General features: G+C 39.3%; 2 protein-coding genes and 1 long non-coding RNA gene across 6 annotated transcripts in view; 1 reads left to right on the forward strand and 2 right to left on the reverse strand.

The window, feature by feature from the left end:
* Positions 1-362: 362 nt before the first annotated feature.
* Positions 363-7,361, reverse strand: LOC148420493 (uncharacterized). 3 transcript variants are annotated; one of them, XR_015866452.1, is made up of 4 exons: positions 7,182-7,361; positions 3,143-3,901; positions 2,514-2,636; positions 363-618 (listed from the first exon to the last, which is right to left on the reverse strand). It is a non-coding gene; the product is annotated as an uncharacterized LOC148420493 (long non-coding RNA). The 3 variants fall into 3 exon arrangements; XR_015866453.1 differs by having other exon boundaries at positions 2,514-3,319; XR_015866451.1 differs by having other exon boundaries at positions 2,514-3,901.
* Positions 7,362-7,761: 400 nt separating this feature from the next.
* bfsp1 (beaded filament structural protein 1) lies at positions 7,762-16,614 on the forward strand. Of its 2 annotated transcripts, none has more exons than XM_088422025.1 (8): positions 7,762-8,262; positions 10,927-10,987; positions 11,524-11,619; positions 12,211-12,303; positions 12,638-12,754; positions 13,536-13,756; positions 13,953-14,044; positions 15,252-16,614. In XM_088422025.1, exons 1-8 carry the CDS (start codon positions 7,895-7,897, stop codon positions 16,229-16,231), a joined length of 2,028 nt encoding a protein of 675 aa, XP_088278151.1. In that variant the 5' UTR covers positions 7,762-7,894; the 3' UTR covers positions 16,232-16,614. The 2 variants fall into 2 exon arrangements, with proteins under 2 accessions (XP_088278151.1, XP_088278152.1); XM_088422026.1 differs by having other exon boundaries at positions 12,641-12,754.
* Positions 16,615-23,881: 7,267 nt separating this feature from the next.
* pcsk2 (proprotein convertase subtilisin/kexin type 2) overlaps positions 23,882-26,986 on the reverse strand; it is a 30,645-nt gene continuing 27,540 nt past the window's right edge. Inside the window, exon 12 of the mRNA XM_088421460.1 lies at positions 23,882-24,838. Within this exon, the coding sequence (XP_088277586.1) occupies positions 24,349-24,838 (490 nt within the window). The 3' untranslated portion in view covers positions 23,882-24,348. The remainder of the gene's footprint in view (positions 24,839-26,986) is intronic.

Here is a 26,986-nt window from a genome sequence, read left to right on the forward strand (position 1 = left end):
CAATAAGTGCAAAGACAGAAATCTGGGTGTTTTCCTCCTGTGAAGGCATTGACTCACGAACAAGTTGCAGAGACATAAGGGCTTCTAGACAATCCAGCCCAAGATTATAGAGTTACATCTTGTCAGCAGTACAATTTCTCCTCTGGGATTGGATACAAAAAGAAACGTCGATATGACGCCGTCTGGCTTGTTCCCACCATTGAAGGCAATTCCATCAGGTGAGCATGATCTCACATCCTGCAAACATAGCCAAAAACCTTTGCCTGTCTCCCTTATCCATCCCCAGCCATCTTCAACAAACCTTATTTACAGTTCTTTGGCAAAAGATAACATGATAACAGATAACATGAATACTTGGTTGATTAACATAAATGCGTACCCTCTCTTTATTTGACAAGCATGAAAAGAGCACATGAAGGTGGCACAACTTGTGGCTAACAACCAAGCTAATCGAGAAGCAACCGCTCTCTTGCTGGATGGCAGACAACGTGCAGGAATAACGCGAAATATTCCACTTGCCCCGCAGATTCCAACAACTGTGTTTCCGTCCCGCTGGGCCACGCTGTGTCACCTCAACGATAGCCCCGGCCACTGCATGTGTCTCCGCTCTTCCAGTCTCTGGAACGTCAAACTGCGCTTGAGCGGGGACTACCAACTCGCGTGAAATTATGTTTTTAATTAACCTGCTGTAAACAAACCAAGCTCCATTTGTGTATAGTTTGTGCGGATAACACTTCAATGCATGCTTCATTTACAATGGGTGAGTAGAGACAGTACTCATTTTAACTTGTAAATGAATTGGTGGAATCCTGACTCATACAGTATGTTAGAATAACTGTACAGTATCTAGGTCAGCCCATATTTGTTCTTGCAACATGTATAATAGAAGTGTAGACATGGATATTTTCTGTTGGAGCTGTTGGTGAAGCGCATGTGAGGAGACGACACGTCTCCAAGGGCAGAACAGCATGGACTCTCACCTGTACCCCACACCTGTACAAAGCATGGGGGTTGGTCTTTGTGTTCCTTCCTGACAAAAAGATCACAGCATGGAAGCGCACTTACACCCCACACTATCACAAACTGATTGTTTGTATTGTTGCCAAGACCTCTCCTGCAAATCCTTCAGGGCAGCAATGGCTTTTGAAACCTAGGGTTATCCCAAATGAATAAATAGGGAGTAGAAAGGATCTCTAACCAGACCGGAAGGAGATCTGAGAAGGCCAGGATCCTGTACGCTCTCCTTGCAAGAAAGAAAACCTTGTTGTCTTCCTCCTGGTCGTTTTTTAATAAATGTTCTAGGTTGCTTGAACCTAACACAGTAATGTATATGTGTACATGTTACAGTGCCAATTAACAGGAAAAGTGTTTGCTATTATTGTCTCAATGACAATGGCACGGAGAAGGAAAACCCCATGGTTTTCCTTCTTGAGCTCATTTAGCAAAGGAGGACAGTCTTGTCCGTGTGGAGTGCTTAATCTTTGCAAACCTGGATGTCAATCAGGTTCTTTTTCCTGTTTAGTGCTTTCTGAACTGTGGAATTGACCATGGCGCATGATGGTGGAGCAGATCTTTTAAGTCCTGCGTACAGTTGGCTGACCGTAGCGCAACTGCCCAGCCACAACGCGGCGCGGCGGCTAGGCAGGATGTAGAACTGCTTATAAACATGGCTGTGTAGTGCTGCACAGCGGGGATGCAACCTAGTATGTTGTATCCACGGTTATAGTTTAATCCCCGCCTTTCATAAAGCTGAGCATGCACATCCAATGTCTTTCTATTCTGAGGATATTTGTTTACTGAAGCAACTTGCACTGGCTGTTGCTTGTGTATCAGTCTTGTGAGAACGTTTACATTGTCACTGTACAGTGAATGAAAATTTACCTCTGACTTGGGCTAATTAAACCGAGTTCCAAAGGAACTGCGCAAACCACAACTGATGGATTTATGAAACATTTGAAGATGCAGGTTTGAATAATGCAATGTCACTGTGTGCATACAGACACTGGGCTTAATGTTGGAGCAACACTGAGCATGACACTGATTTATTTTGAAAGAAAAAAAGAGTGAGTACCAAGCACCATGCCCTGGTATTTTTGTGTGTAACCCACAGAAAAAATTAAGTGCACCCCTGAGCATATGCAAAGGTTTTGCATTCATACGTATCCGTTTGCATTGAATTGACATTTTGTATTGAAATTAATAGATTTTGTACTTCGGTTTTGATTGATCTAATCAATGTAATTTGTGTACATTTTAGTAAGATACTGTATATAATTCTATCAAATGGCTCTTACTTGAGTGAATGAGTTATAGCCTTTGTAAGATGTATTGTTAATGAGGTCATATTTTATGCACCCCCCCCGATCCACCTTAAAAATCTCAAGTGTTGACCAGTCCATGTTGATAAATTTTGGGGACCCATGACCTACACCACTTATGTTCACAAGATACGCGGGCGTGTCTTTGGGCAGTGAGTGGGGTACATGCCAATCACTGACAACTCATTTACCTACCGATGATGCAGCATCAGGAACAACCAGGGATTCCAGCTCCATGCTCAAGGACCCTTCAGCATGCTCACAATGGTCGGTAGATCAAACCCACAACCTCTCAGCTGGGAGACATTGACTCTACCACTGAACCACAAGTTGTAAAAACAATAGGGTTAAAAATACATCTATTCAAAAAACAAGCAATGCAGATTTTTTTTTTTTTTTTTACCAAACTTAATGGATTGTTTTGATTCAAACACCTAAAAATAGTAAGTCGTTTGTACAAGACAACCTCAAAAATTAGGTTGTTTTGTAAAAAACAAGCTAAAATGTTGAGTCAAGTTGACCAATATATACTGCAGGGTTTATTTGCTGTTTTTTTAGGCGAATGTTATTACATTGTTCTTGCAATTTGTCAGTTTAGAATCAGAATTCAGTTCAGAATTTAGATTTTTTTTTCCCCCCATTTGAGACAGCCCATGGTAAGCAGCTGTTTTGCTGTTGTAACATTATAATGTAAAAATGTGATAGACATATGTGAGGTGGAATTCATCAAGTGTCAGTTATTAAGTGTCACTTGGAATGTATTTTAAGTGTTCACCACACAGGTACCAGAGCTGTGCATCTTCACAGGGATTGAAACCACTCACTTTGGGGACATAATCAGACCTTCAAGTATCCAGCAATCTACAGTCAATCAGTAACATATTACGTGTAACAACTTGTGTGAGTGACTTTTGTTCAGAATGCTCAAAATGTCTCAAGTTGACCGTTGGGAAGCGGGGCGAGTGCTTGGATTGTAATGCAGAGATCTTGTGGTCATCCATCTGGAACAGCAAATACAAGAGGAGAGACAGCAGTGCTGATGTTATCTTGTGATCAGTTCTTTGTTTTTATGTCATGCCAGTACCACTCCTACTTGTATTCATCCTCATCCAAAAAGCATGTCTCAATAGCCTTGAGGGGCTTCCTTAAGGCATCTTACAGGCACTTATATATTAAGTTTGTTCATATACCTACAGTACATTGTATATGTGAACAAATGACACGCTCACTGACCACGCTACTAGGGTCAGCATTGCAGTTCAGCTACTCAGTAAAACTTGTGTATAATCAAGCAAACACTTGTCTACATGCATGCCTCCATGCATGCAGATTGCAGACATACCACAACACATGGGCATGATCGAGATGGAAATGCTACAATTACAGAGATACAGTGGGAAAGAGAGGAAGTACAGTCAATATTTCATAAAGTGGTGTTTGCTTGAGAGAGCCTCTTTCGAGAAAAAGAAATTAAAAAAATAACTTGTTGATGGCAGACAAAAGTGCCCAGAGACGTTCCAGCAGATAGAAACCACTTTTTACAAATTAGGTGGGAGTCCAAGCGGGTCTCTGAAAGGTTAGATCTGGAAGATGACAGGACCATACGAGCTGTTAGTCATATTAGCAACAACAACAGAAAAAGAAAAAGAGGATTGCACAGGTTTAGAAAACTTGAAAACACGTAGGTTTGGGATATTCATGATTAATTCCAACTCAATGCACATTACACAATCATCTATCGTAGCGTTTAAGGCGGTATTTATTGACACTGGTAGTTGATTTTCCTCCAGAGATGCAATCAATTTCCAGTCAACATGTCCATTCCAATCCTCTTGTGATTAGTTTATGATTGTTCGAGGACACAGGTGTCAAACCCAAGGCCCGACGGGCCAGATCCGGCCAGCCACATTTAATGTGGTCCGCAAAATGCTGATTTGACTTCAAGTCTCTGGTTAAAATACCAAATTTGTAAGTTGTCTTCAGAAGAAAATCAAGATTTTTTTTGGTTCCCAATCTCTTTTTTGAACAAATTTTACCGGCCTCTGATTTCAAAACTAGGTAAATGTGTGACAAACGCACTTAAAATGTATTTGACTTCACCCTATGAAAGAAATATCACTGTAACGTGGCCCTCGATAATAATGTGTTTGACACCTCTGGTCCAGGATTTTGCGAGCCTTCAGATATTGTTTGAAACGGATGGAATATTCAAAGATTGGTCGTAGAGTTGACAGGCGTGCTGACTTTCCCTGTTTTGGGATCAGTTCAGAATAATCACCCAATTCCCAAATCTTTTGCAATATATGGACTATAATGGATGTTGTGACAATAACTGTAAATTATACAAACCATTCGAAGTGGGTGAAATCCTCTACTCTCCAAAAATGATCACTTTTAACTCTTTCAGTGCTATGGATGATAATTCTCATTTTTTAAAATAGGAATAAAAATAAAATAATAAAATACACAAAACTACATCATAAAAACTTCAGTTGAAGAGAAAGAGAAATGGTATAACACTTCCAACCATCAAAACAGCAGAGATGCGACTGCAACAGCCTCCGTGTATCAACCGGATTTTGTTAGGCGCTAAATGCCAGAGATGACTTGCTCAAGCTCTCCCTCGCTTCTGTCATGACCGCCGAGAAGACCCGAGCACCAGAAAAAACAACAGGCTTTGATTTTCATCCACAGGAGCAGTTCACTAATCCAACCTGTACGCGAGATATATAGCTGCTCGTGACGAAAGAATATAGACAGACTCACAAGCACAACCGGATATTATGGAAAAAATGTGCAAGATTAATTTTGTATGGCTTCTACGGGAGGGTGGAAGTAGTTTATGGGTGGCTATGGAAAAGCATCAAGAGGATTAAAGAAATATATCTCAGGGTTCAAAGAGAAACAGAAGTTGTTTTCTATCTTATGAAAACTTATAAATATGAAATTGGAAATGGATATTGGAAATTGGCACATTTATTTACACATTATTGAAACTTACAGGTGGTTTTCAAAATGAATAATGGTCTAAATATTACATACTACTTTAACACAGCATAAATCACATTTTGAGTCCCCTGTGCGTCAACAAGGATGGACTCAGACTTTAGCTGCTTGGCTCCTTTTAATTTAAAATAATGTAGTAACAACCTGGGTTAACACAAGCGAATGTAAGCAACTCACGCCGTGGCTGCTAAAATCCAACTGACTCCATCCACTTCCGCCCTCTCGCTCGTCCCATTACCGTACAGTAATTACAGCAAGAGCATGTCTGATGTCAAAAAGTTTTTTGCGGATCCCAGTGTTTTCTTTTCCATGGAAAACGGGTGGAAACGGCTCTGTGAGTGTTTAACTGGCATCTCTGAGAAGTGACCTAAGGTTACCAACCTATTCAAAGTGGTCCAAATGTAGTAAAAAAATAGCCGTATAACTGGGGTGTATTTGGCCAGACGAATGTGATCAACACTTTGCACAAAAAAGCGTTGAAATTTGTGTGGTGTTTACCACATCCAACGCATCCAAATTTTGTTTAAAAAATTGAATATTAAGTTTTGTTCAGCCCAGTGAAAGAGGTCCAAATGTACTTCAAAATGTGTTCAAGATTTATCTGATTTAGAGACGAGTCAGTGTTTCTCATTTCTTCTAGAAATAACTGCAGGATCAAATGTATTAATACTAAAACTAGTCTGAATTATTTTGAGTTCAACAACAGCGAACTTGAAGTAGATCTTTGTATGTGCCTTGCCTGCCAACATCTTATCTGTATCTACTGTATCTAATTCTCACAGCTGATTAATACAGTGGTTAAGACGACTGACTTAAAGATCCCCGTCAGGGTGATAAGCAAAGTCAGATTGATTACTTTAGACAAGTTCCTTGTGGTTCTCAACCTTTTTTCAGTGATGTGCCCCCTGAGAAATATGGTACATCAAAAAGAAATATGAAAAAGAAATAACTTAATTTTTGTAAATATTTGTCCACAAAAAATAATCAACATAAAGTGTCAGACCTGTTCTCAAAAAGAAACAATTATGAATAAATATTTGTCCACGAAAAAATATTCAACATTTAGAGTCCTATTTTGGGATTACAATACAGATCTGTTAAAAAAAACAAATCATTAACTTCATTATTAATGAATATTTGTCCACAAAAAATAACCAACTAAAGTGATAGACCGGTTCGCAAAAAGAAACAATTTAGAATAAATATTTGTCCACACATAAAATTTGAATTTCAAATGTACTCTTAAGGAATCATGGTAGAGATTTCCTCACTTTAAATAAATCATTAACTTGACAGGTAACGAGAAGGGGCACGTGAGTAGTTGAGTCTAATTATTTTCTAATCATTATAAAAAAACAATGATCTTATATGGGGGAGAATGTGGCTTTTTAAAATAATGAAATTGAATATCCTACTCAACATAAGATTTGTTTTATGAATTTTTATTTTCCTGAAACAGATAATTACATCAAAAATTATTTTTAAAGGCTGTTTGCATGTTTGTTTGTTTAATTTAAAAGAGCGAGAACCCCCTGATGTTCCTTCAGGTACTCCCAGTAAAACGGTGTCTTTTTACCGGCCTCTCTTTAAAGACTTGAACTTTACTTCCTTTCAACTTTCACTTTTTCAATCAGATGCAGACAGGTTTTGGATGAACACAATGTATTCAATATATTTTCAATCAATATTTGCTGGTTGGGAATACAGTACAAATAAAATTAACAAAAATAATGGATACCTACAACATTTTCCGTTATGAAAACACCATTTAGCTGTTAGTTGTTTCATGTTCTAATAAATATAGCTTGAAAAACCCTGTCACAGCATTAAAACGCATCAAACTAGGTTTGTTGATACCTGCAGAAATCCTGTCCATCCTGACATATCCCATGAAGTGCCTCCAGAAGGCCCAAGTGTAGCCCCAAGTCTACTTGTAACCCCATTGAGAACTGTTGTTTTAAAAATTACAATGTTAGGGCTCAAGTTGTAATACAACATGCTCTTTTTTTCTTAATTCAAGGTCATTCATCCACTCTGGTGACTGAACTATCCCAAAAAGAAACACCCCATCCTAAATTTATACCAACGTAGCATTTACTGCATATGTGGCTGCACAGCACAAACCGGCATCCAAACAAGCTGTCATGCACGAAACTTCGTTTCTGTCCTTCAATTGGTCTGAAATCCAACCTCCTGCATCAGGCATGGAGGTACAAAGCAGCTGACAAAGAAGCACAATAATTGTGTGCAAACACCCAGTGCTTTCGCGCGGCAGCTAATTGTGTGTTTATGTTTTTGTGGTTCTGCTTTGTCATCACTCCTGTGACTTTTGGAATCCCTGGAACAAAGACAACAATCGACTGTGGAAGGCCCCAGGCTCACAACAAATCCTGGTCTCCGTCACAGGGGAGGTGCCAGGAGCTATTTCGTGACTAAACCAGTGCCATGCAGTCTTTAGTCTAATATGAGCCAGCCAAGGGTGAGCACCCCAGTTTTCACTCATTAAAGGAGCTGCAGAGCACAAGTAGTGTGAGGGATACCACCAGTCCAATAGAGAGAAAGCCACCATCATGTTCAAGACAAGCTACCTGCGCAAGGAGGTGCGCAAGGAAAAGTACGAGCATTCGGATGTCTTCCACGAAGAACCCGAGGACTCGGCGGGCATCTCAGCCATTCAGGGCTGGGAGAACCTCCAGGAGCTCAATAGCCGCTTTGCCCGCTACATTAACCGAGCTCGGGTACTGGAGCAGCGCAATGCCGTCTTTCGCAAGCAGCTGGAGACCCTGCAGCGCATGGAGGAGGCCAGCGGCCTGGAAGAGACATTCAAGGAGCAGATTGAAGTCAACAAGCAGCGAATCCGAGAGCTCACCTCAGACCACGGAAAGCTGGAGCGAGAGCTGAGGGATGCCTGCCGCATGCTGGATGAGTTCACCAGCAAGTAAGAGAAGGGCCTGTGGCTGGGGTTTGAGATAGCGTGAACTGAAACGTACTTAGGATCGAAAAGAAGCGATAAAAAAATGCTAATGCCCTCGAGGGAGAGGTGTTTGTAGTCAATAATCTAACAGCAGGGAATAGAGCTTCTATTTCCGCAAGTGATATCAGGTAAAATGAAAGAACACAGACTCTTAACAGGGCCATACAATCCTAATTTGGATCAGCACCAAATTGTTCACTCCAGGGTCATACATGCCCACCTTACTCCAGAATATGCTTGAACAGTAGCATCAGGGTTTGTGCATTATTCGCCGACAAATTACAGGTTTTTTTTCATGCTTTCTGTCCTGATAGAGAAAAGCAAAATCAGTCTTTACACCGATCTAATCGGCTTGACCGTGATCTGCTGATATTTGCCTTTTTATGCAAGCATTATTGAGCTTCAAATAATGATCATACTCTGTAGACCAGAGGTCCTCAACCTCCAGTCCATGGCCCGCCGCTTGTCCGTGGATCAGTGGCCGCATGGGCTGCACCCGAAATATTGATGTTTTAGAACTGATTTCATATACGCTTCAACAGTTCTCGCATTTGTGCTGTGTTTAGTTTGATCTTTGTTTTGGGTTTTTTTTGTTGCCACCTCTGGCCACTGTTGATATTACATTTTGTAGCGAGGAAGGACAGTGTGGCTTCTGTAGGGAGCAGTTACTCTCAGTGACACACACTATTGTTCTCACTGGCCCACGAGTGTCTGTAAGTTTTACTTTGTAAGAATGTTGTCATTGATGATAATATGCCCAAAATTAGTTTGTTTGTTGATCCAACAGCTTGTCACTGTAGATAACATGCTAGCACTATATAGTGTTGTCTTGTACGCATTTAGCTCATTAGCATTTTCGTTTGTGCCAGGTGTTTCTCTTTGGTACATGTTTAGCTTAGGCAAAAGTTCATTTGCATCTTATTAATGTTTTGTAGTGAAATGGATAGCATTTGGAATTAAGTTATATGATTGATTTAATCAAAGGAATCTGTGTACATTTTTATAAGATATATAATTCTTGCATATGAGAGCTATATACCTGTATAGCTATGTTTGATATAGAAGAGAGAGACACTGACATGCTTTGTTTGGTGTACTTTCTTTCCATTACAGTTTTACAACAAAAATTATGTGCACTTCATATTCGCCATTTGCTCCCCGGTCACCCGGCAAAAATCTCAAGCGTTGATCAGTCTGTGATGATTAGAAAATAAAAAAAAATAAAAAAAAGTTTGGGACACATGCTGTTGCCCATTTTGCTAACCAACTAAACATTTGAACACCCGTTTTCGGAGATGGTTACATGAAACAAATTCGCATTTGACCACATGTCATCTGTTTCATACACTACATGTAACTACATCTTTGTTTCTTTTGGGAAAGTAAAAGCCAATCAGAATGAGATTACTTTGTGACTTACCCATTGGTTACACGAATGAAAAGGCATCCCAGAATGCTTAATTCAACTATGAGCAAGCAATTTATTCATTCATTCAAATCATAATTAAAAAAAATAATAATAACACAAAAATCCCGTAATATTTCATTCTAAACTTTTTGGGTTTTTTTTAACTTTAGATCTGTACAATGAATGCAGTTCGGTTCATGAAAGCATGTCTCTGAAATTCAGCTTGAAGATTAAGTTCCAAGCCTTATTAGTCACCATTGATGAGGGGAATAACAGCTAAAACTTAATGCTTAGCTGCTCAGTTAGTGGTTCCAGGCTGCATAAATATATTCTCGTTGCCCGTTGAGACTGTGTTTACGCTTTCATGTTCCTAACTGTTTGCTGGTATAAACAAGCCTCACAAATTTAGATTACCTGCGTGAGGGGGGAAGCCATTACTAATATAAGAGGAAATATTGTGACAAGGTGACACAGGAGGTGACAATCACAATAATGGATTAAAGTGAGGGACCAAATCGACTTAGTCTCAGTTTTTTTCAAAATGTTTTCATAAATCAGTGGACTGTAGGGAAAACATTGGTCCATACCGACATATTGCCCACCTCTGGCAAAAGCGCTATGTTTCATTGTGCAACAATACACTTGCTTCCACAGAATAAATGGCATTTTCCCCATTACCCACATGAATTTGATGAGCTGAGGAGAATACTGAGCAGTTTAGTCAGCTGGTGAAGAAAGATTGCCTTTATTGCATGCCCTTCTCCTAACCTAACACACAGTTGTGAAGGAGTATTCGTTTCTTCGCTCCTAGCCACATGTCATTGATCAAGCACTCATGAAAACACACCCACACACACACACACACACACACACACACACACACACACACACACACACACACAGTGACACTTTGAAAAGCTTTTCATTCGCCAGAAATTCATTTTGTACCTTGGCAGCACACAAGGCAATTTGTTCAATACTTCTAGAGTTGACCAAGTTTGAAAGAGACACTTTCAAAATGATTAGAATAATTGTCAGATCACTTGGCAGAAAAACTAACAACATGGAAGCAGAGGAATGTCATGCTAGCTCATGCTTCAAGAAGCATAACCTGCTCCCATTACCGGTATCTTTTCCAGGAAGAAAGATGTTGACAAATCATTCATTATACATGATGTTTTTTCAAATGATAATGTATCTCACTGTTTTGTTTATTCCAGATACAGAAATGAATGTGATTATCAAGAGCAACTACGGGGCACACTGGAACAGCTAAACAAGGTACTGTGTGAATTGGAAACTATTTTTAAGATATATGTTTTTTATAATCGTTCAACATATTTGTTTGTTTTTATTTATATGCTGTCTATAATATTTATACTGTATGCCATGCAAGCATTAATAATGCAAAGATGGTTTCTTAAAATGTCAATGGAAATGTAATCAAAGTGAACCTTGCTCAGATGCTCAAAATTACAAAGCTAGAAGGCAATAAGTCTGAAAAAAAATTCTCAAGCTCATTAAATTATAGCTCTCCAGTTGACCAAAAATACTTCCAAAACTTTAAAATAAATATGCATAGTTAAAATACAAGTATGTCTAATGATTAAGTTTTATCTTTAACATACAGTATTACTTTCTAGCATAAAGGTTTTTTGTAATGATTGCAATGGCCACCAAGAAACCCACAAAGTTGACGCATTAACAAAACAACCTCAACCAGGTTAACACTGTTTGGATGATGCTTCTTACCCGAGAGTTTTCCTCTCACCAGTGATGTCTTCCTCTGCTGTGCTGTCCCTCTAATTTTCCTACAGGAGGCCGACTGTGCCCTGCTGAAAAATTTGGAGTATCAGATCCAGGCACAGTTCCTCCAGGACGACATCAACTCAACCAAAGAGAGACACAGGAAGGTCAGTCATACTATACTGCATGATATAATATAGATATGCAGTAAAGCCCATGCTTATTCAGATACTGTGGAAACTGGCAGATAAAGAGTGCATGCTTAGTCCGTCCTGGAACATGCTTTAGTGTTCCTTCAGAGTGATTTATTACAACCCAAAACACATCAGCCAAGTGTTATTGTGACATAAAATATAATGTTAAAGGGTAGTAGTGGCATTAGAATAAAATAACAGGAAGTATTGTGTTCAAAAACCATTTGTATTCATCAGAGCTGCTCAAATTGTTGACATTATGCAGGACACATTTGTATGGGCCATTTTCTTCCTTTGTACTGTTGCCCAGTGGAACATTTGATGGCGCTGTAAACTTGAATATTATCATTACAGCGTACTAAAGCGCTGCGCTACCTGCATATTATGTTGGCTAAAGGATGAAAAGTCATCTTAAATCACTATTGGGGTTTGAAGTGTTGGAACACATATGCTCCTTTTTTTTTTGAGACGTGGACTCCATTTTTGTATGCATTTAATCAAATGTGGGCAATCTATATCCATGTAGTCTAACACATTTGACTTTGTGTGGTGTGTTGTGGACAGAACCTTGCAGAGATCGAGACTTTTGTACACATTTTGCAGCAAATTAATCAGACTCTTCCGCTTGCTTCCACTGTGTCAGTGGGTATTTCCGAGGTGAGCACAGTCCCAAAATGAGTGCGCATGTGTGCGTATGTGTACCACCCATTATACCACCATTTTCATTATCGTCAAATATTTCTTTGTTTGTTTGTTTATGTTAAACATGCTATTTTTGGAGCAAATGTCATAGCTATATGAATCATTGCAGAATTATCAATTACAGGAAACTATTTATTGAAATTAAAGCAAATGTTACATTGAATTGAACAACTAAATTGAACACTGACAGAGAAAAGTGATAAGATCACGAACTTTAATTGTAGTTAGTGTGACAAACGCATTCCCCCAAACAACAATGATGCAACAAAAGTGACTATTTGTCTCTGAGAAGGAGCAGGAGAAGTTGCTGGTCCAGAGCAGGCTGCCCGCCCTTCAGAGTCAGCTGGAGGAGTACAAGAGCGCCCTCTGCCAGCTGCAGGCCCAAAAACAACGTCTCCAGGCTGAGGTGGGTGGCGAAACACGGTGACCATGGCAACCAGCTTTAATATGCTCATTCGTTCATTTTCCGAATTGCTTACCCATACCTTGTTTAAGTCGTATAAATTTAATGTACACATTTTCATGTAAAACTATGTTCACTATTAACTTCATTTTTTTTAAATGTATTGAAGTCATCATGGATTAAGCAACTTTATTTTCTTCGTAAGGTATGAAGCCCCAAAGCACGTTTTGCCATTTAAATATCATATCTGTCAAATAAATAATTACAAATGTTACGTTGCAATCTTTTTGTTTTATTTTACTTCTGTCTACGTCAATCCAGAAGCCTCCATGATCTTCCGTTGACACTGAAACACCACTAGATGTCAGCTGTAGTCCTACTTATCAATCTACAGTATAAGCTACCAAACGTTTTAAAGTCTAAATAGACGAGGCCGAGTAATAAGCAACCAGAAAAAGTCAAAGTGATCATTTGGACTCTTTTTCTGACAGGCAGAAAACCCTTGTCATTCTTACGTGTACTATAAGAAACACATGAAAAATGAGATGCAACAAAAGTTTTACAACTATTTACTAATATATGTTACTTAGTTTAAAATACATGCACCTTCTGCTGTGACCATGCCTGGACTTAACTATGTGCTCAAATTCCTGATAGTCATTCATGAGCAACCATATCGATGACATGCTCGGAGCACTGTTAAATCTCCTCAAGGGCATTTGTAATTCTGGAGAATCATTTCATCAGAGTGCCTTGATTAAAAAGGCGCCTGTGTTTCTCACAGGCGGCAATGTTGGAGCAAGCCATCAGGAGCACCCAGGAGAATTTCGACGACGAGATCCAGCTGTACAACGAGCAAATCGAATCGCTGCGCAAAGAGATCGAGGAAGCCGAGAGGGCCCTGGAGAGGTTCACCAGCGAGTGTCGCCACTTGGCCATGTACCAGACGTCTCTTGAAAACGAGCTGGAGAGGTACAAGAGGATCATTGAGAATGAGGACAACAGGTGAGACCTACACCAGCGTTTTGCTCACATGACGACTGGGGGCATGGGAGTTGCGTCCCCATCTTATGGAAACTTTAGCCCTCAATATAAGGAAGGAGGCGATGATGTATGATTAAGATTGATGTGCAATTTCGCAAGTATGTCTGACGGATGCCTGAAAAAAGACATGAAATTTTACCTCTGTGATCCATCACAGGTTGAATTCGGCAATAATCGGCACACCAGTCACCCTGTTTACCACCAGCTACCACTACACCCACACTCCCCCTGCCTCAAACAGGGGCAGAGGTAAGTAAGTATCAAAGCTCAGCCACCAAGCTACCAAGACTACGACAGAAGTAGCTGAACAAAATTGTGTCTTTTCTTTTTAAGGGTGCAACTATTCATCATTGATCGAGAAATAATCAGTCATAACCCATTTCAAACACATCGGTCACAAAAGTGACCTCAAAGAAAATGTTATTTATGAGGCTCTATAAATGGTTTTTCAATCATTTCTTCATGAAATACTGAGACACTACAATGGGTAGATGCAATGTGTGCAATGTCACATGTTGAGAGAATATTGTCACATGACCAGAGCTGTTTACTTTGTGGTTGCACTTAGCGAGAAAGATGACAGCCTCAAAGCTCCCAAAAAAAGGGTAGAAAAGTATATTAAAATAAGCATAGAACAAAGATTTTTCATACACATGATCTTTAAGGTGATGTATGCATTTGTACTTAGTCAAATTGGTTTGATATGTTTGCACGATGAGTAATTACATTCTTGTGACGAGTCATAAAACACACCATTTCATCAACTATTTCCCTTTTTTTAAAAAAAAAAAAAAAATCTTGATTATTTCAAAGGGTTACCAATAGCATTTGATTTGGATGTTTTCATGCCCAGGAAAAATTTGGGCTTAAATGGGATAATTAATACTCATTTGCGGTACTCTATTAATCTGTTAATCTAAAAATGAATCAAAATGAAACATTTGCAAACATGTGCTTTTACTTTATCATTTATTTTTGCATATTTTCTGATGGCGGCTCTGTGGCGCAAGCGAAAAGCACGTCTGCCTTACAGTTAAAAATCCATCTCGCTCCAGCCTTCCTGTGTGGAGTTTGCATGTTGTCCCCAAGCCTGTGTGGGTTCTGTCTGGCCTCTACGGCTTCCTCCCACACTTAAAAACATGCATGGCAGGTGTATTGGACATATTAATTCGTCCTTGGGTGTCTGTTTCTATTCATCCTAACAACCTAAGCCAGCTGACCTGGCACCAGCAAGCCTGCCACCCTTGTGAGGATAAGCGGCTATGGAAAATGGATGGATGCATATTTTCGGTTGTTATATTCCAAACAAGCAACCCACTCATAAAGTCTTTGATTTGAAAAATGAACTGTATTTGTAAATAAAAGTTGGAAAATTAAAACAACATATATTTTTTAAATCCCCTTCGATTAATTGGCAAGGCAAACACAAATCAATGATTATCTTTTTTGTTCCCAGATATCACTCTTGCCATCCAAGACATCACCAATATCAAACCTCGCCAGAAGATCATGGCCAAGAAAGTTCAGAAGAAAAAGGAGCTCACACCAAGAGATGTCATTGACATCGGTCAGGAGGATCGAAACGCAGGGGTCGCCAGGGGAGTGTCCCCAGACGATGAAGCAAAGGGGACTTCCTCTGTAGAACTTCAGGAGGAAAATGTGAGGAGGACTGAGGAGAGGCCCGTGTTCTCCAGCGTGTCGCCGCAGGACGTCCCTGATGGAGCTCAGATCAGCAAGGCGTTCGACACGCTTTGTAACATCGTCAGAGATCGAATGAGGAAATACAGGAAACCAGAACCCATCGCTGACTTCTACACGAAGGGTCGTTACGTCCTCGTCACTGGCGAAGGAAGCTACCCGGATCCCTGCTTCTGCACTACCACACCAGCCGCCGGACATATCGTAGTCACAATCAAAGATCCGCCTCTTGGACGCACCCTACCAAGCCCTCAACCACCTCAGCCCATAATAGGCCCCAGACCTGAAATCCCCACTCCTCCCTCTAATGTTGCAGGAGGGAAGGGAGAAGATAAGGGAGGAAAAGGGAAGGAAGATGGCAGTAAAGACAAGGTTAAAAAAGAAGAGCCTGATCCTCAACCCAAAAATCCAGGTCCGGTCCAGCCTTTCTCTGGCCCCAAAGAACCAACCCCGGCAGTGGATCCCGCTGATCCCAAGAAGACCAAGGATGACAACGGACCAAGTGGAACAACCCCCAAATCCGCCCCTCGTACTGCCAGTACCAGTTCCAGTTCTAGCAGCAGCACCAGCACGAGCTCAAGCACTGCAAGCAGCTTCACCCCAGATGCCATGAGCTACGAGAAGGTGGTGCTGGAGTCTGTGGAGAAGTTCTCCAATGGACGCAAGCTTAAAGGTTACGAGGAGACTTCCATGGTGGTGGAAACCACTATCGAGAAATCGAGCAAGAAGAAACATTAGAACAAACGTCACAGATCAATCAAACATTCCTGCTCTCATATTACGGACTCCTCCTACTATTGGCAGTCTCCAGTTCTGCCTCCACCGTTGTCACCAGACAGCCATGCTCATGCTTTAGTCCTTTACTGCCTGAAAACTTGGGACACAAAAACAAAACAAACAAAAAAAAAAACAAATAAAAAAAAAAGCTCTGTGCCACTTGAAAAAAAAAGAAAAGAAATGAGGAATATTCAACAATGAAGTTGTGCTACCCTTCTGCCTTGCAATTGAAATTTCCCCTCTTGAGCTCATTTGTACATTTGGATACCATTACCTGCCCTCAGCACTATTTTGCTGTGTACTAATTTGCTTTGATACCGTCAATAAAGATGACTCAAACATTATGCTTTTTTTGTCTTTGGGTGCTCTGCAAAAAAATACTAAGAAAAAAAAACAAGGCTGCTTTAAAAATCACATCACAAACGTATGGACGGGGCTTTCTGTCGCTGCTGTACTTTTTGTCCACTTTTTTTTTATCGCGCGAGGAGAGGGGAGGGGAGTAGAGAGAGCTTGCTGTGCACTTTACGGTAGATCCGGAAGGAAGAGCATTGCTGAGAACTTTCACTTTTCTGGGATGTGACAGAGCCAATATTTTCACCGACAGCACCTTTATTCTTTGCGGCAATACTCGCCTGCAAAAAATAAAACTTTCAACGTTGCAATCGAGTGACCGAGACCGTGCTAAATATTGTGCTGACAATGCTGCGCTATCGTTAGCTTAGCACAGTAACTACGGTTCAACAGCTGTTAAGTGAAGCAAACGCTGCACATACCAGTTGTCCCAAGTTCTCGCTTCCGCCTTTCGACAAGCCAGGTGAGGGCTCTTGCTTGGCTCTGTTTCGTATTGAAAGCTCAGCTGGCCGTGTTGGATCGCTCCCGGTGACAGCAAAGCGGCCGCCATGATTCATTCCTGCCCCTTGCGTGAGCCGTTGAATGTTCTCAAAGTTGATTGGCTGTGGCGACTCGAAACACGAAAAAAAATACATAAAAAATTACATCACGCAAAAGGCAAAATTTCGCTTCTCGTGACCGCGCGCGGCCATTTGCGTCGCTCCTTTCGCGTCCATCGCGTCGCCCGACGTGCCTTCGCGCCCAGTCACGCGAACTCCATTAAACTAAATCATCTCCAAAACATTATTTCGGGTGCAGCCCACACGGTCCGGTACCAGCTGATCCACAGACCGGTACCGGTCCGCGGACCGGGGGTTGGAGACCACTGATTCAAATCACAATGTGTCAACGTAAACATCTAAAATAGCATAGATGCAGATTCAATCAAAAAATAATCTCTTAGTGACTTTTGTTTTAGGTCATGTTTGCATCTGGATAAGGTTGCCTTTGTATGATGCTATAATGATTCACATTATCATTCCATAAGTTTGTACAAATGCAGACTTCCCTTGCTTGAGACTAACTGTAGCACAGTAAGAGACATAAAAACGAGATTGTTGGGGGTTGTTCATGTAGCAAGCAGACGACTTGTTTGCATTTGCAACCGGGTGTAAACAAATGCAAATTGACCTATCTATTGAAATGGCCTGTTGGATGCAGATTGTATTACTATTGGGAATTCTCAAGAATTCTCTGGTGTGCAAACCTCTAAAGAACAAAAATGCAGAGAAGACTCAATGCTCAACAGGCATTGGAAATGATCTTGAGTTAAGTGAATCACAATGACTCAGATGGAGAAGACATAAACCTTCCACTGTGTTCAGGAAACATTCTGTTTCATATTATTCCCTTTTTCTTATTTCTTTTCCAACAAGGTGAAAAATGCAAAAAAGGAAAAGTGGAGTATTTTTTTACTTGTCCACATAGCACCATGTAAAGAGTTTTGGGCCTTCTTGCAGCCTCCATTTTGTTTCTGGGGATGGGCTCTTGCGCCCGGTCACCAGGGTACCATTACTAAATGACTTTTTAGGATTATTTTTGGTCCAATTTTATCAATAAATCTCACCATCAGAGGAAATACTTGTGTGTTGCTCTCTCAGAACGATAAAATTGTGTGCAACGTCAGCCTTTCTGATCTTAAATGAAGTTTTCAATAGATGGGTCTGTGCAAGTTCTTCCACCCCCACATAATGACCCCAATTTGCATCTCTGCTCCTCCCCCAACCAGATAAAGTGAGTGTGCAACTTCTTTTTTCAATTTACATAACAGTTAGCTGTTCACAGGTAATTTTGAGTGTTAGCTAAACTCCTTGGTGCCAATTGGCACCCGGTGGTCTTTATAGGTGGTAGAGCCAAATGCTGGAGCTTCTAATGTTAATGACCAACAGTATCTTTTAAATATAATCATAGGTCTAGTTAGCATTAAATTGTATTACATGAGAGTTGGCACTTCTCTGGAGGCGGCCATTTTTGTTATAGCTAAGGACAATGGTAAATGCAGTATTTAGAGCACCTCCTGCTGGCCATAATGACAATTGGATCTAAATCTTACACACTATCCCATTACACATAAATAAATAAATTTTAAAAAATCTGCCAATGGGGTACTTGTTTTCTTGCTCCTGCCTTGAAACCTAATTTAGGAACAATCTGAGGGCAAAAAAGAGTCAGGAATCCTTAACTTAAGTTTAAATGTATGTAAACAGTTATCAATATTGGGTGAAATTTAAGAAAATAATTTTTATTTTAAAAATATTCTGTACATTTTTCAAAATGTAGCTAGTGAGCAGAGATTTTAAGCAAAGGGTTCTAGTAAGCTGTAAAATGTAAGCAATATTTTTTTTAACTTGATTCACGCAAAGGTTTCCAAGATGCATTTTGTTAAGTCGCAAATTAGAACATTTTTCTTGAAATTATACCCATGCATAGCTGTAATTTTAAAACAAGACAACACTAACAATCTTCCTAGTGACTTTACTAATTAAAACAATGTCTAAAATATAAATGTTAAATATCACTCTAATACACATGCATAGCTGTTTCAGAAAAGCTGTCTGAACTTCTTAATAAACAAAAATATTAAACAAAAATGTAGGGAGGCAGGGCCTGCTCAAAAAGTAATCATTTCTGTAGGCAATTTTGAAAGACAGCCAAAAAAAAAAACAATAACCAAAGTAACAACCAAATATTTTACAACAAAAAGACTTGAACACAAGGCTTGGGAAAACCGGGATGGAATCACAACACTGACAAACCAGGTCAGTGACACATATAATCCAAACAGACGAGACAACATCGAATGCTCAGACCATAAACAAGTGATACAGGGAGATGAATGGTTGCCACAGAGGAAGGGGGAAGTGGGGTGGACACAATAACTAAATGAGACACTGACACAAAGGACAACACCAAACTAGAATTGCTACAAAAACCAAAGCTACAGTAACTCAAATACAGAACTTGAGAAAGTGTCAGAATATTAGCTGTTCCGAACATCTAATCTTTGCATCTGATGACGCGTTAGAACCACGATGGGAAGTGAAAAGGTGACATAGTAAATGGAGGAAGTAAAAGCTTTTTGGGGGGAAATAATGACATCAGTCATGCAGTGTCAATGTCAGGGTTTGGCGTGGATGTGGGGGAATGGGGTCCCAAACTCAGATGCGGGGAGTACATGCAAAAAGCCATTTTTAATTAAGCAAAAAGGTAAGCAGAACTAGGATGTGGGAAAAACATGACAGCAAATAAGAACAAAGACAAAGGGCATGCATGCGATCTGACACAGATTGAACAAAAGCGGGGAACAATACAATACAAGCTAAACTGATGAGACAACAAGGAAGACCTGGACAAAAGACATTTGGTAAGGAGAGGTGATTGGTCAACACAAGGGACAGGTGGACACAATCAAATTTAAAAAATACACTGACATGAAGGGCAAGAAAACGTGAACAAAATCTATCACTGTCAACGACTGAATCTGAACGGGAATAAATAAATAATTTGAGCTTCAGCCTTAATTAACTCTTTTTTTTTTATTTAACCCTTATTTGACTTAGTTTTGATAGAGATAGTATGGCTAAAGGAAATTCCAAGCAAGGCACAAGCAAAGGAATTTACTTCATTTGAAAACATTGTGGACTACACTCCATATTCCATTTGGACCTATGTGCCATTGAAATATCATCTGGGCGATTGACTGGTTTCACTGTAAACTGTGGCTGCTGTGGCTAATCCAACCTTGGACATAATGGAGTTTCGTCCACTGTTTAACTCTTTCCTCGAGTAAAGGAGGCAGTTGGTTAACAGGATTACAGAGTGGTGCTGTGAAGACAATGGTTTGCATTATGCAGGCGGTTGGCAGTTGACCACATACAGTACAACTCACAGCTCCATTCTGTGGCATTTGCAGAATCAAGGGAAATGCAAGCAAGTTGCATGTGATTGAAAGATGATTTGACTGTTGCTTCCCTTTGTTGAAAACAGTTCAACCTTCAATAAAAGTGTGTAAATTAATCATTACTAATAACTTACTTTCAAGTCGAAAAGAAAGAAATACATTGAAATTAATACAAGCAATTAAATACCGGTATGTAAAGAGGCGCAAGGTGAATTAATTTGCCCACGCAGAGCGGCGGCTCACGCACATGGTTGATACAAAAAAAACAACAAACTATATATATATATATATATATATATATATATATATATATATATATATATATATATATATATATATATATATATATATATATATATATATATTGTTCTGTCCTCCCAAGATGTTAAGGTGGTTTTCGTCAAGGTAGACAGACAGCAAAATGAGGGCAACTTCTTTAATAGTTGTGTTGGTCTCACTCATTTTTATTTTGTAAAACTGCAAAGAATATATACCAAACGTAAGTATACATATGCGAAAATCACATCTTACCAAATGTAGACTATGTAGACAACTGTGAAGATTAAATCAAACATACAACCACAAATAATGTTCTCTTCAATATGAAATGTTAATAGGCTAACGCGAAAATGCTAACAAGCCAAAACATACAAAGGCAGCACCGTTTAACATGCTGATATAAACTAACATTAGCCAGCTTATTATCTATAATGACACGAATGACCAACCATGGGCATATTAGGGTAAATAATATTCCACTAAAGAAAACGACTCACAGACACTCGTGGGCCAGCTCTCGTAAGGACAGACAACAAACGCGTGGCATAGACATAACTGCTCCCAACTGGAACACCTCCTCCTCCCCTTCAGAAATGAACGCCCAACAGCGGCCAGAGGCGGCGCCAAAAAACGAAAACCAAGACACAAGTCTAACTGTTTTAACTGCTCCAGAACATATATATATATATATATATATATATATATATATATATATATATATATATATAAAATTATTCTCCATTTTATGTTCTTTTCATGTCATATTATATCTATATGGTTATACTCCCCCAAGTGCTGCCATTTTAGTGTAGAATTTTAGCCAATTAGTTATCTTATTTAAAAACATGTTGAAGATAGATAGAAAGATGGATGGATGGATGGATGGCCGGGTGGCAGACGGATGGACAGTAGATAGATAGATAGATAGATAGATAGATAGATAGATAGATAGATAGATAGATAGATAGATAGATAGATAGATAGATAGATAGATAGATAGATAGATAGATAGATAGATAGATAGATAGATATCTGGGGGGGTGTTCAGGCACTTTTTGCACTACACTTGTTACATTTAAAATGGTTGCCATTTTTAAATGAGCACACTTCTTTTCATAATAGTTCATATTTAAGGTCACTAAAAACAATTAATGAATTAATGATTTAATGTTTAAACAGTGACAGCCCTATTTCTTGTAGAGAAATGAGTAAATATCAGGCAGTCTTAGAAAATAAAAAAATAACTTGATGATTATGTTATTACTTACATGTAATAACATTATTTCATTCTTTTTTTTTAGTACTTGTATTTCTACATCTAATTCAAATTAACTTCCTGAGCACGGAAGAGTTAACTTTACATTTGAAATCTGATTTAAATTCGTTACTACATATGATATTGCGATGACAAAAACTCTGTTGTATTTACACAACAGTATAGCATATATACATATTTGCTCATTAAAATTAGACCCCATCATCAAGTCCTTCGCATAGGTTGTTACAGATAACAAAGAGTGCTCATAATATGATGCTGAAAAAATGACTGGCTATTTCAGCTTCCCTGGGTTGCTCTTGCTGAAAGGCAGGATGCAAATATTCTCTACATCATATACTGCAAGGCCCGCTGGGAAAAATAGTTCAAGGACTTGCATCTTTGAAAATGTTAACTTCCTTTGAAATTAACCCTCAAAATCAGTTGAATCATCTGAACTCCCAGTTTAATCAATGTCCTCTTGTTTTACCTACCTGGGTCTCATGAGTAATTTTATGTGGAAGTCATGTCAAAAATCTAATTTAAACACTGTTTTGTGATTAATATTGCATTTGTGTAATATGAATTCAGAAAAAAATCAAATATTTTTACATTACAGGGAGCTGCCATTTTGCACTGAATTGCAACCTGCTGAAAACACTCGACTGAAAATATCATGTTGATTACCAAACGAGCAAAGAAAATGTGAAACGATTAAGTACTTGTCTACACACGACCAGGGCTGTTGAAACCTGCTCCCACGCGGCTTTGTTGATTGAAAAAAAAACAAAAATGCTGCCACACGAAGCGCGGTTTTATTCATTTTACAAGCATGCCAAACCGTTAGGTGGCAGTAGTGTTGCCTAATTATTTACAATCGGAATGAACTTCCATTTCTCATCGTCATCAGCGTTAGCATCTTTGGCGGGAAATAGAATATCGCGATGACGTGAATCTCCTGTTTATACTTGCTACATGCAAACGTGGTTCCGGAGGATTTGGCAAATCTCCACGTTGGCCTGAGTTTTTGAGACCTTCAGTTTTTGATGAAAAGAAATAGCCCGGCCACGTAGAGCAGATTGGGCAAACCGGAGATATTTACTGCTCATTTGCAAGAACTCAGGCTAAGTGAATACCATTTTTATTGTTTGTTATGTATTTTTTTTTAAATGTTAATTTCAAACAAAACATTTAGTGATGCATTAACCTCGTGTTTACAGATAGTGTACGCCATGCTACGATGTAGCAGCTGTGATAGCTCACGTCGGCTTGTTCACATTGCGAATGCTAGCTATGTATTTTTAGCACTATTATTTTGTTGAAGATGAACCTGTTAAAAATGAGTCGTGGAGTCATCTGCAGCACATTCTTATTGAAGCTTTTATGATTCAAAATGTTGATAATTTTAATAATCAACTTTAAGCGGATAATTTCTTTTTTCACGCAAACATAAAATATGTTACAATATTAAAATTGTCTCCTCAGCTAATGTTAAAATATCTTAGATGTGAGCTGATATATGCCAATACCTGCTCCAGCGTTACACAAGGTTATCAACTAGATTGTCCAGTCAATTTTTAGAATGCAATGCACTTTATCAGTATGAACTCCTTTAGCTTTTGTGTTTTCAGAATGTTAAATATAGTAATGTTTTTTTGTTTAGACAGCTGTTATCAAGTTTGAAATATGGTTTTAATTTTAATTTCGTCCATTTCCATCACCAAAACAGGAAAAAAAGTGCATCGTACATCTCTGGAGAACCTTCTGCTTCAAATCACTCAAGTGCTTTAATAAATAGCTGGATAGATTTATTATAGTGTACATTAAAGATTATGAAAAACCAAACAGAGGAGCACAGGCTGCAAATGAATCACACATTCTTCTCCTCGTTTGTACAAAGGGTGCATGTCACAAAAATATAAACAGAAGCTTGAAGGAGGATGACACAGAATCATTTACAGTCACAACCTGTACAACAGTTGGCCGAAGAGACAGAGAGAAAGAGAGCGAGAGAGGTATGGCGCAATTCAAGTGTAAGAGGGGACTCTTTTGCTATATGTACAGTTCTGTTCAAGTGTAGCAGTTATGATATAGGTTCTTTGTGTAGATTACTGAAGGATATATTGTACTTTTATTGATAAACATTCATTGAAGGTCAAATGAAAGTACAAAAAGCAGAGTGCGGAGGAGGTGATAAATAAATACTTAAGACAGGATGCGATGAAAGCAACACATGCAGGCGAGTAGTATTTTTCAGTTGGTTTTCCTCAGCAAGCTCTTTAAACTTCTCTCCACAGCCTCATCAAGCTCTTCCTCCAGCTCCTCCTTCTTGGACATGGCCAGCTTGGACTGGTAGTCTCGCACTTTCTGGTCTATATAAGGAGCACTTTGTGTTCCGTGCAGCATGAGCGTCCATTCCTTGAGGATGCCGTGCTGGAGCTCCTCGCCCCGGAAGCCCACCTCCAGGACCCAGGTCCCGCGCGGGTCCTCCCCCCAGGTGTGCGTGGTCATGAAGGGCCACTTATCGAAGCCCACCTTGGAGTCGTTGTCGCGGGGCCGTCGGCTAAGCAGGATAGACTTGGTGCCCATGGGCGAGGTCATGTTGATGTTGAGATCGCCGCGGCGGCTGGCATTGACGGTGATCACCGCCTGGACGTGCTCCAGGTACCGGACGAAATTGTCCTTGCCCTGGCAGGCTTCGGTGGAAATGGCGAGCACCAGCTTGTTGCCGGACTGGATTTTGCTGGAGGAAAATGACAACGTTAGATGACAAAAAAATTGCCACTTGGGGGATGTTCAAAGTAGGGCTGCCGAAATAGCCACAATCAAATGGTTCTTCAAGAAACTATTTGCCTTATATTTCCATCACAATTATCTGTAGTTTAGCATTGCTGGCGAGATGACCAAAGTACAATCTGATTGAAATTCATTCAAGGGACACCTTACCCATTCAGCCATTTTCAGCAGTAAAAATATTATTAATTTGCATATCGTATTTCTCCGTGTACAAGTAGTTTTTTTCCCTTCATTTTCATTACCCATATTGAGGGGTTTGACTTGTACCTGCATAACTCAAAACCAGAACAATTTTTTCTACATATGTGTTGGAATAACATTAATTTGAATGTAAAGTAAGTAATAATCATCTAAAAATCTTCAAATTATGATAAATACCATTTGATATAGTATAATGTGCCATCACTTGACTCATTTGATATAGTATGCATCCATTTTAGCGTTTTTGTGCTTTCAAAAGCATTTTCATCAAGCTTGTTGCCTCTTTGTTGTCAATAACGTGGCTGTGTGGATATTTTTTCTGCCGTGTTTTGATGCTTTTTGTAAAGGAAAAGAGGGCTTGATTTGTCTCCTTCAGCCCCTGCATGTGCACTTGAATAAACCGGCATGGATGTCAGCAGGTGGGGGGAGAAACAGCGAAGGACAACCTTCCACGCTCTGATCTCACAACAGTCATCACTTGGGTAAAGAACATCCCAAAATCATCAGCAAATCATCTCCAAAGACCTCCATTACAACAAGGCAAGTTAGACTGGTACTGATAATTTCGTCAACATGCACGGGCTGCTGGATCAGTGGATGGGTATGCTGCACCACTGTGGAAGAGTTTGTTGCTGATTTTAGCAGCTATTAATTGAAGTAGCTCCTCACATTCATTTTAAATGAGGTGCACTTGACAGTTTTGGACTAAACTTTTCATAAATGTCTGCGTGAGCCACAATGGCATTCACCATAATCACATTTAATCAGCTTCATTATTATTGAGATGTAGCTTGAGCAGGCGTAGGTTTAGACGGACTGTCTGCCAAAAAGTTGCTTTGCTCTCTGCCGTTGATAGACTGTCGATGAAAAAAAATGACTTCACAATGTGCATATGATCGGTTTTAATGTTACAAAGTTATTTGTTCTAAGTAATTAGTTCTCAATCTGACATCTGAAAATCTTTTTACTTGCTTTAGTTCAGTTCTTATCAGATAGCGGGCAGATGCGATGAGAGGGTGGTTACGTAAAGAAACAGACTTTGCTTTTGCGCCGTGTTGTGGAATTGCACATCTACGGCACCAGGGAGTACAGTGGTGCTCTTTTTGTCAAAGTCTGTGTGCGAGTTATAAACTTTTTCAATTGCTGTCAATTTTTTTTCCCCTAAATCAAAGTAATGATTAATGTGAATTAGAAAAATAAATAAGTACTATATTTTATACCATTTTCTTCAGGTTATAATGTTTAGGATAATGGTGTTAATGTTCCAGGTAAATTTACATTTATTATTATCCATAGTTTTTTTTTTGTCTGCATCAAATGATAGAATTGGTAGTAGTTCCAGTTATGGTGGTAGGAGTAATGTAAAAGTAATGCAATAGTAGTTTAATGCATAATATTTCAAATACAATAGCATTGTAATGTAACTGATAACTTTGAAATGACAGTAATAAGTAATAATTAACAAATGACCAGTTTTGAAGTAACTGGCCCAACACTGTTCGTAAATGATATTATCTATGAACTGAGATTACAATTACAACCTGGTTTATGTTTGTTTTAAATGGATGACCTCAAGGGCAATATCTTGGATTTTTCTCTGACTTTGTAACAGTGGAGTTTAAATTAAAAGCAGACTATCGTTTAATGGCTAATATGGTGCAGTGTTTCTAAGCATATTCGAATGCAAATATTGCATGCTAGTTTAAATTCTGACGACACAGTGAGCAAAGATATAATGCGCCCAACTTCCAACATGTATATTATAAGAGTAAAAAATCCAAGTTGTCATTGTTGTTTTTGTTTTTAAGACATTGCTAATACCATCTCCTTTCAGGAGAAAAGACACAGCAGGGGTGACAGCTTGCTTATTAGCATTAGAGGCTCAGGTCTGCAA

Source organism: Hippichthys cyanospilos, chromosome 8 (assembly GCF_059441005.1).
Source record: "Hippichthys cyanospilos isolate Australia breed blue-spotted pipefish chromosome 8, RoL_Hcya_1.0, whole genome shotgun sequence".
NCBI lineage: Eukaryota > Metazoa > Chordata > Actinopteri > Syngnathiformes > Syngnathidae > Hippichthys > Hippichthys cyanospilos.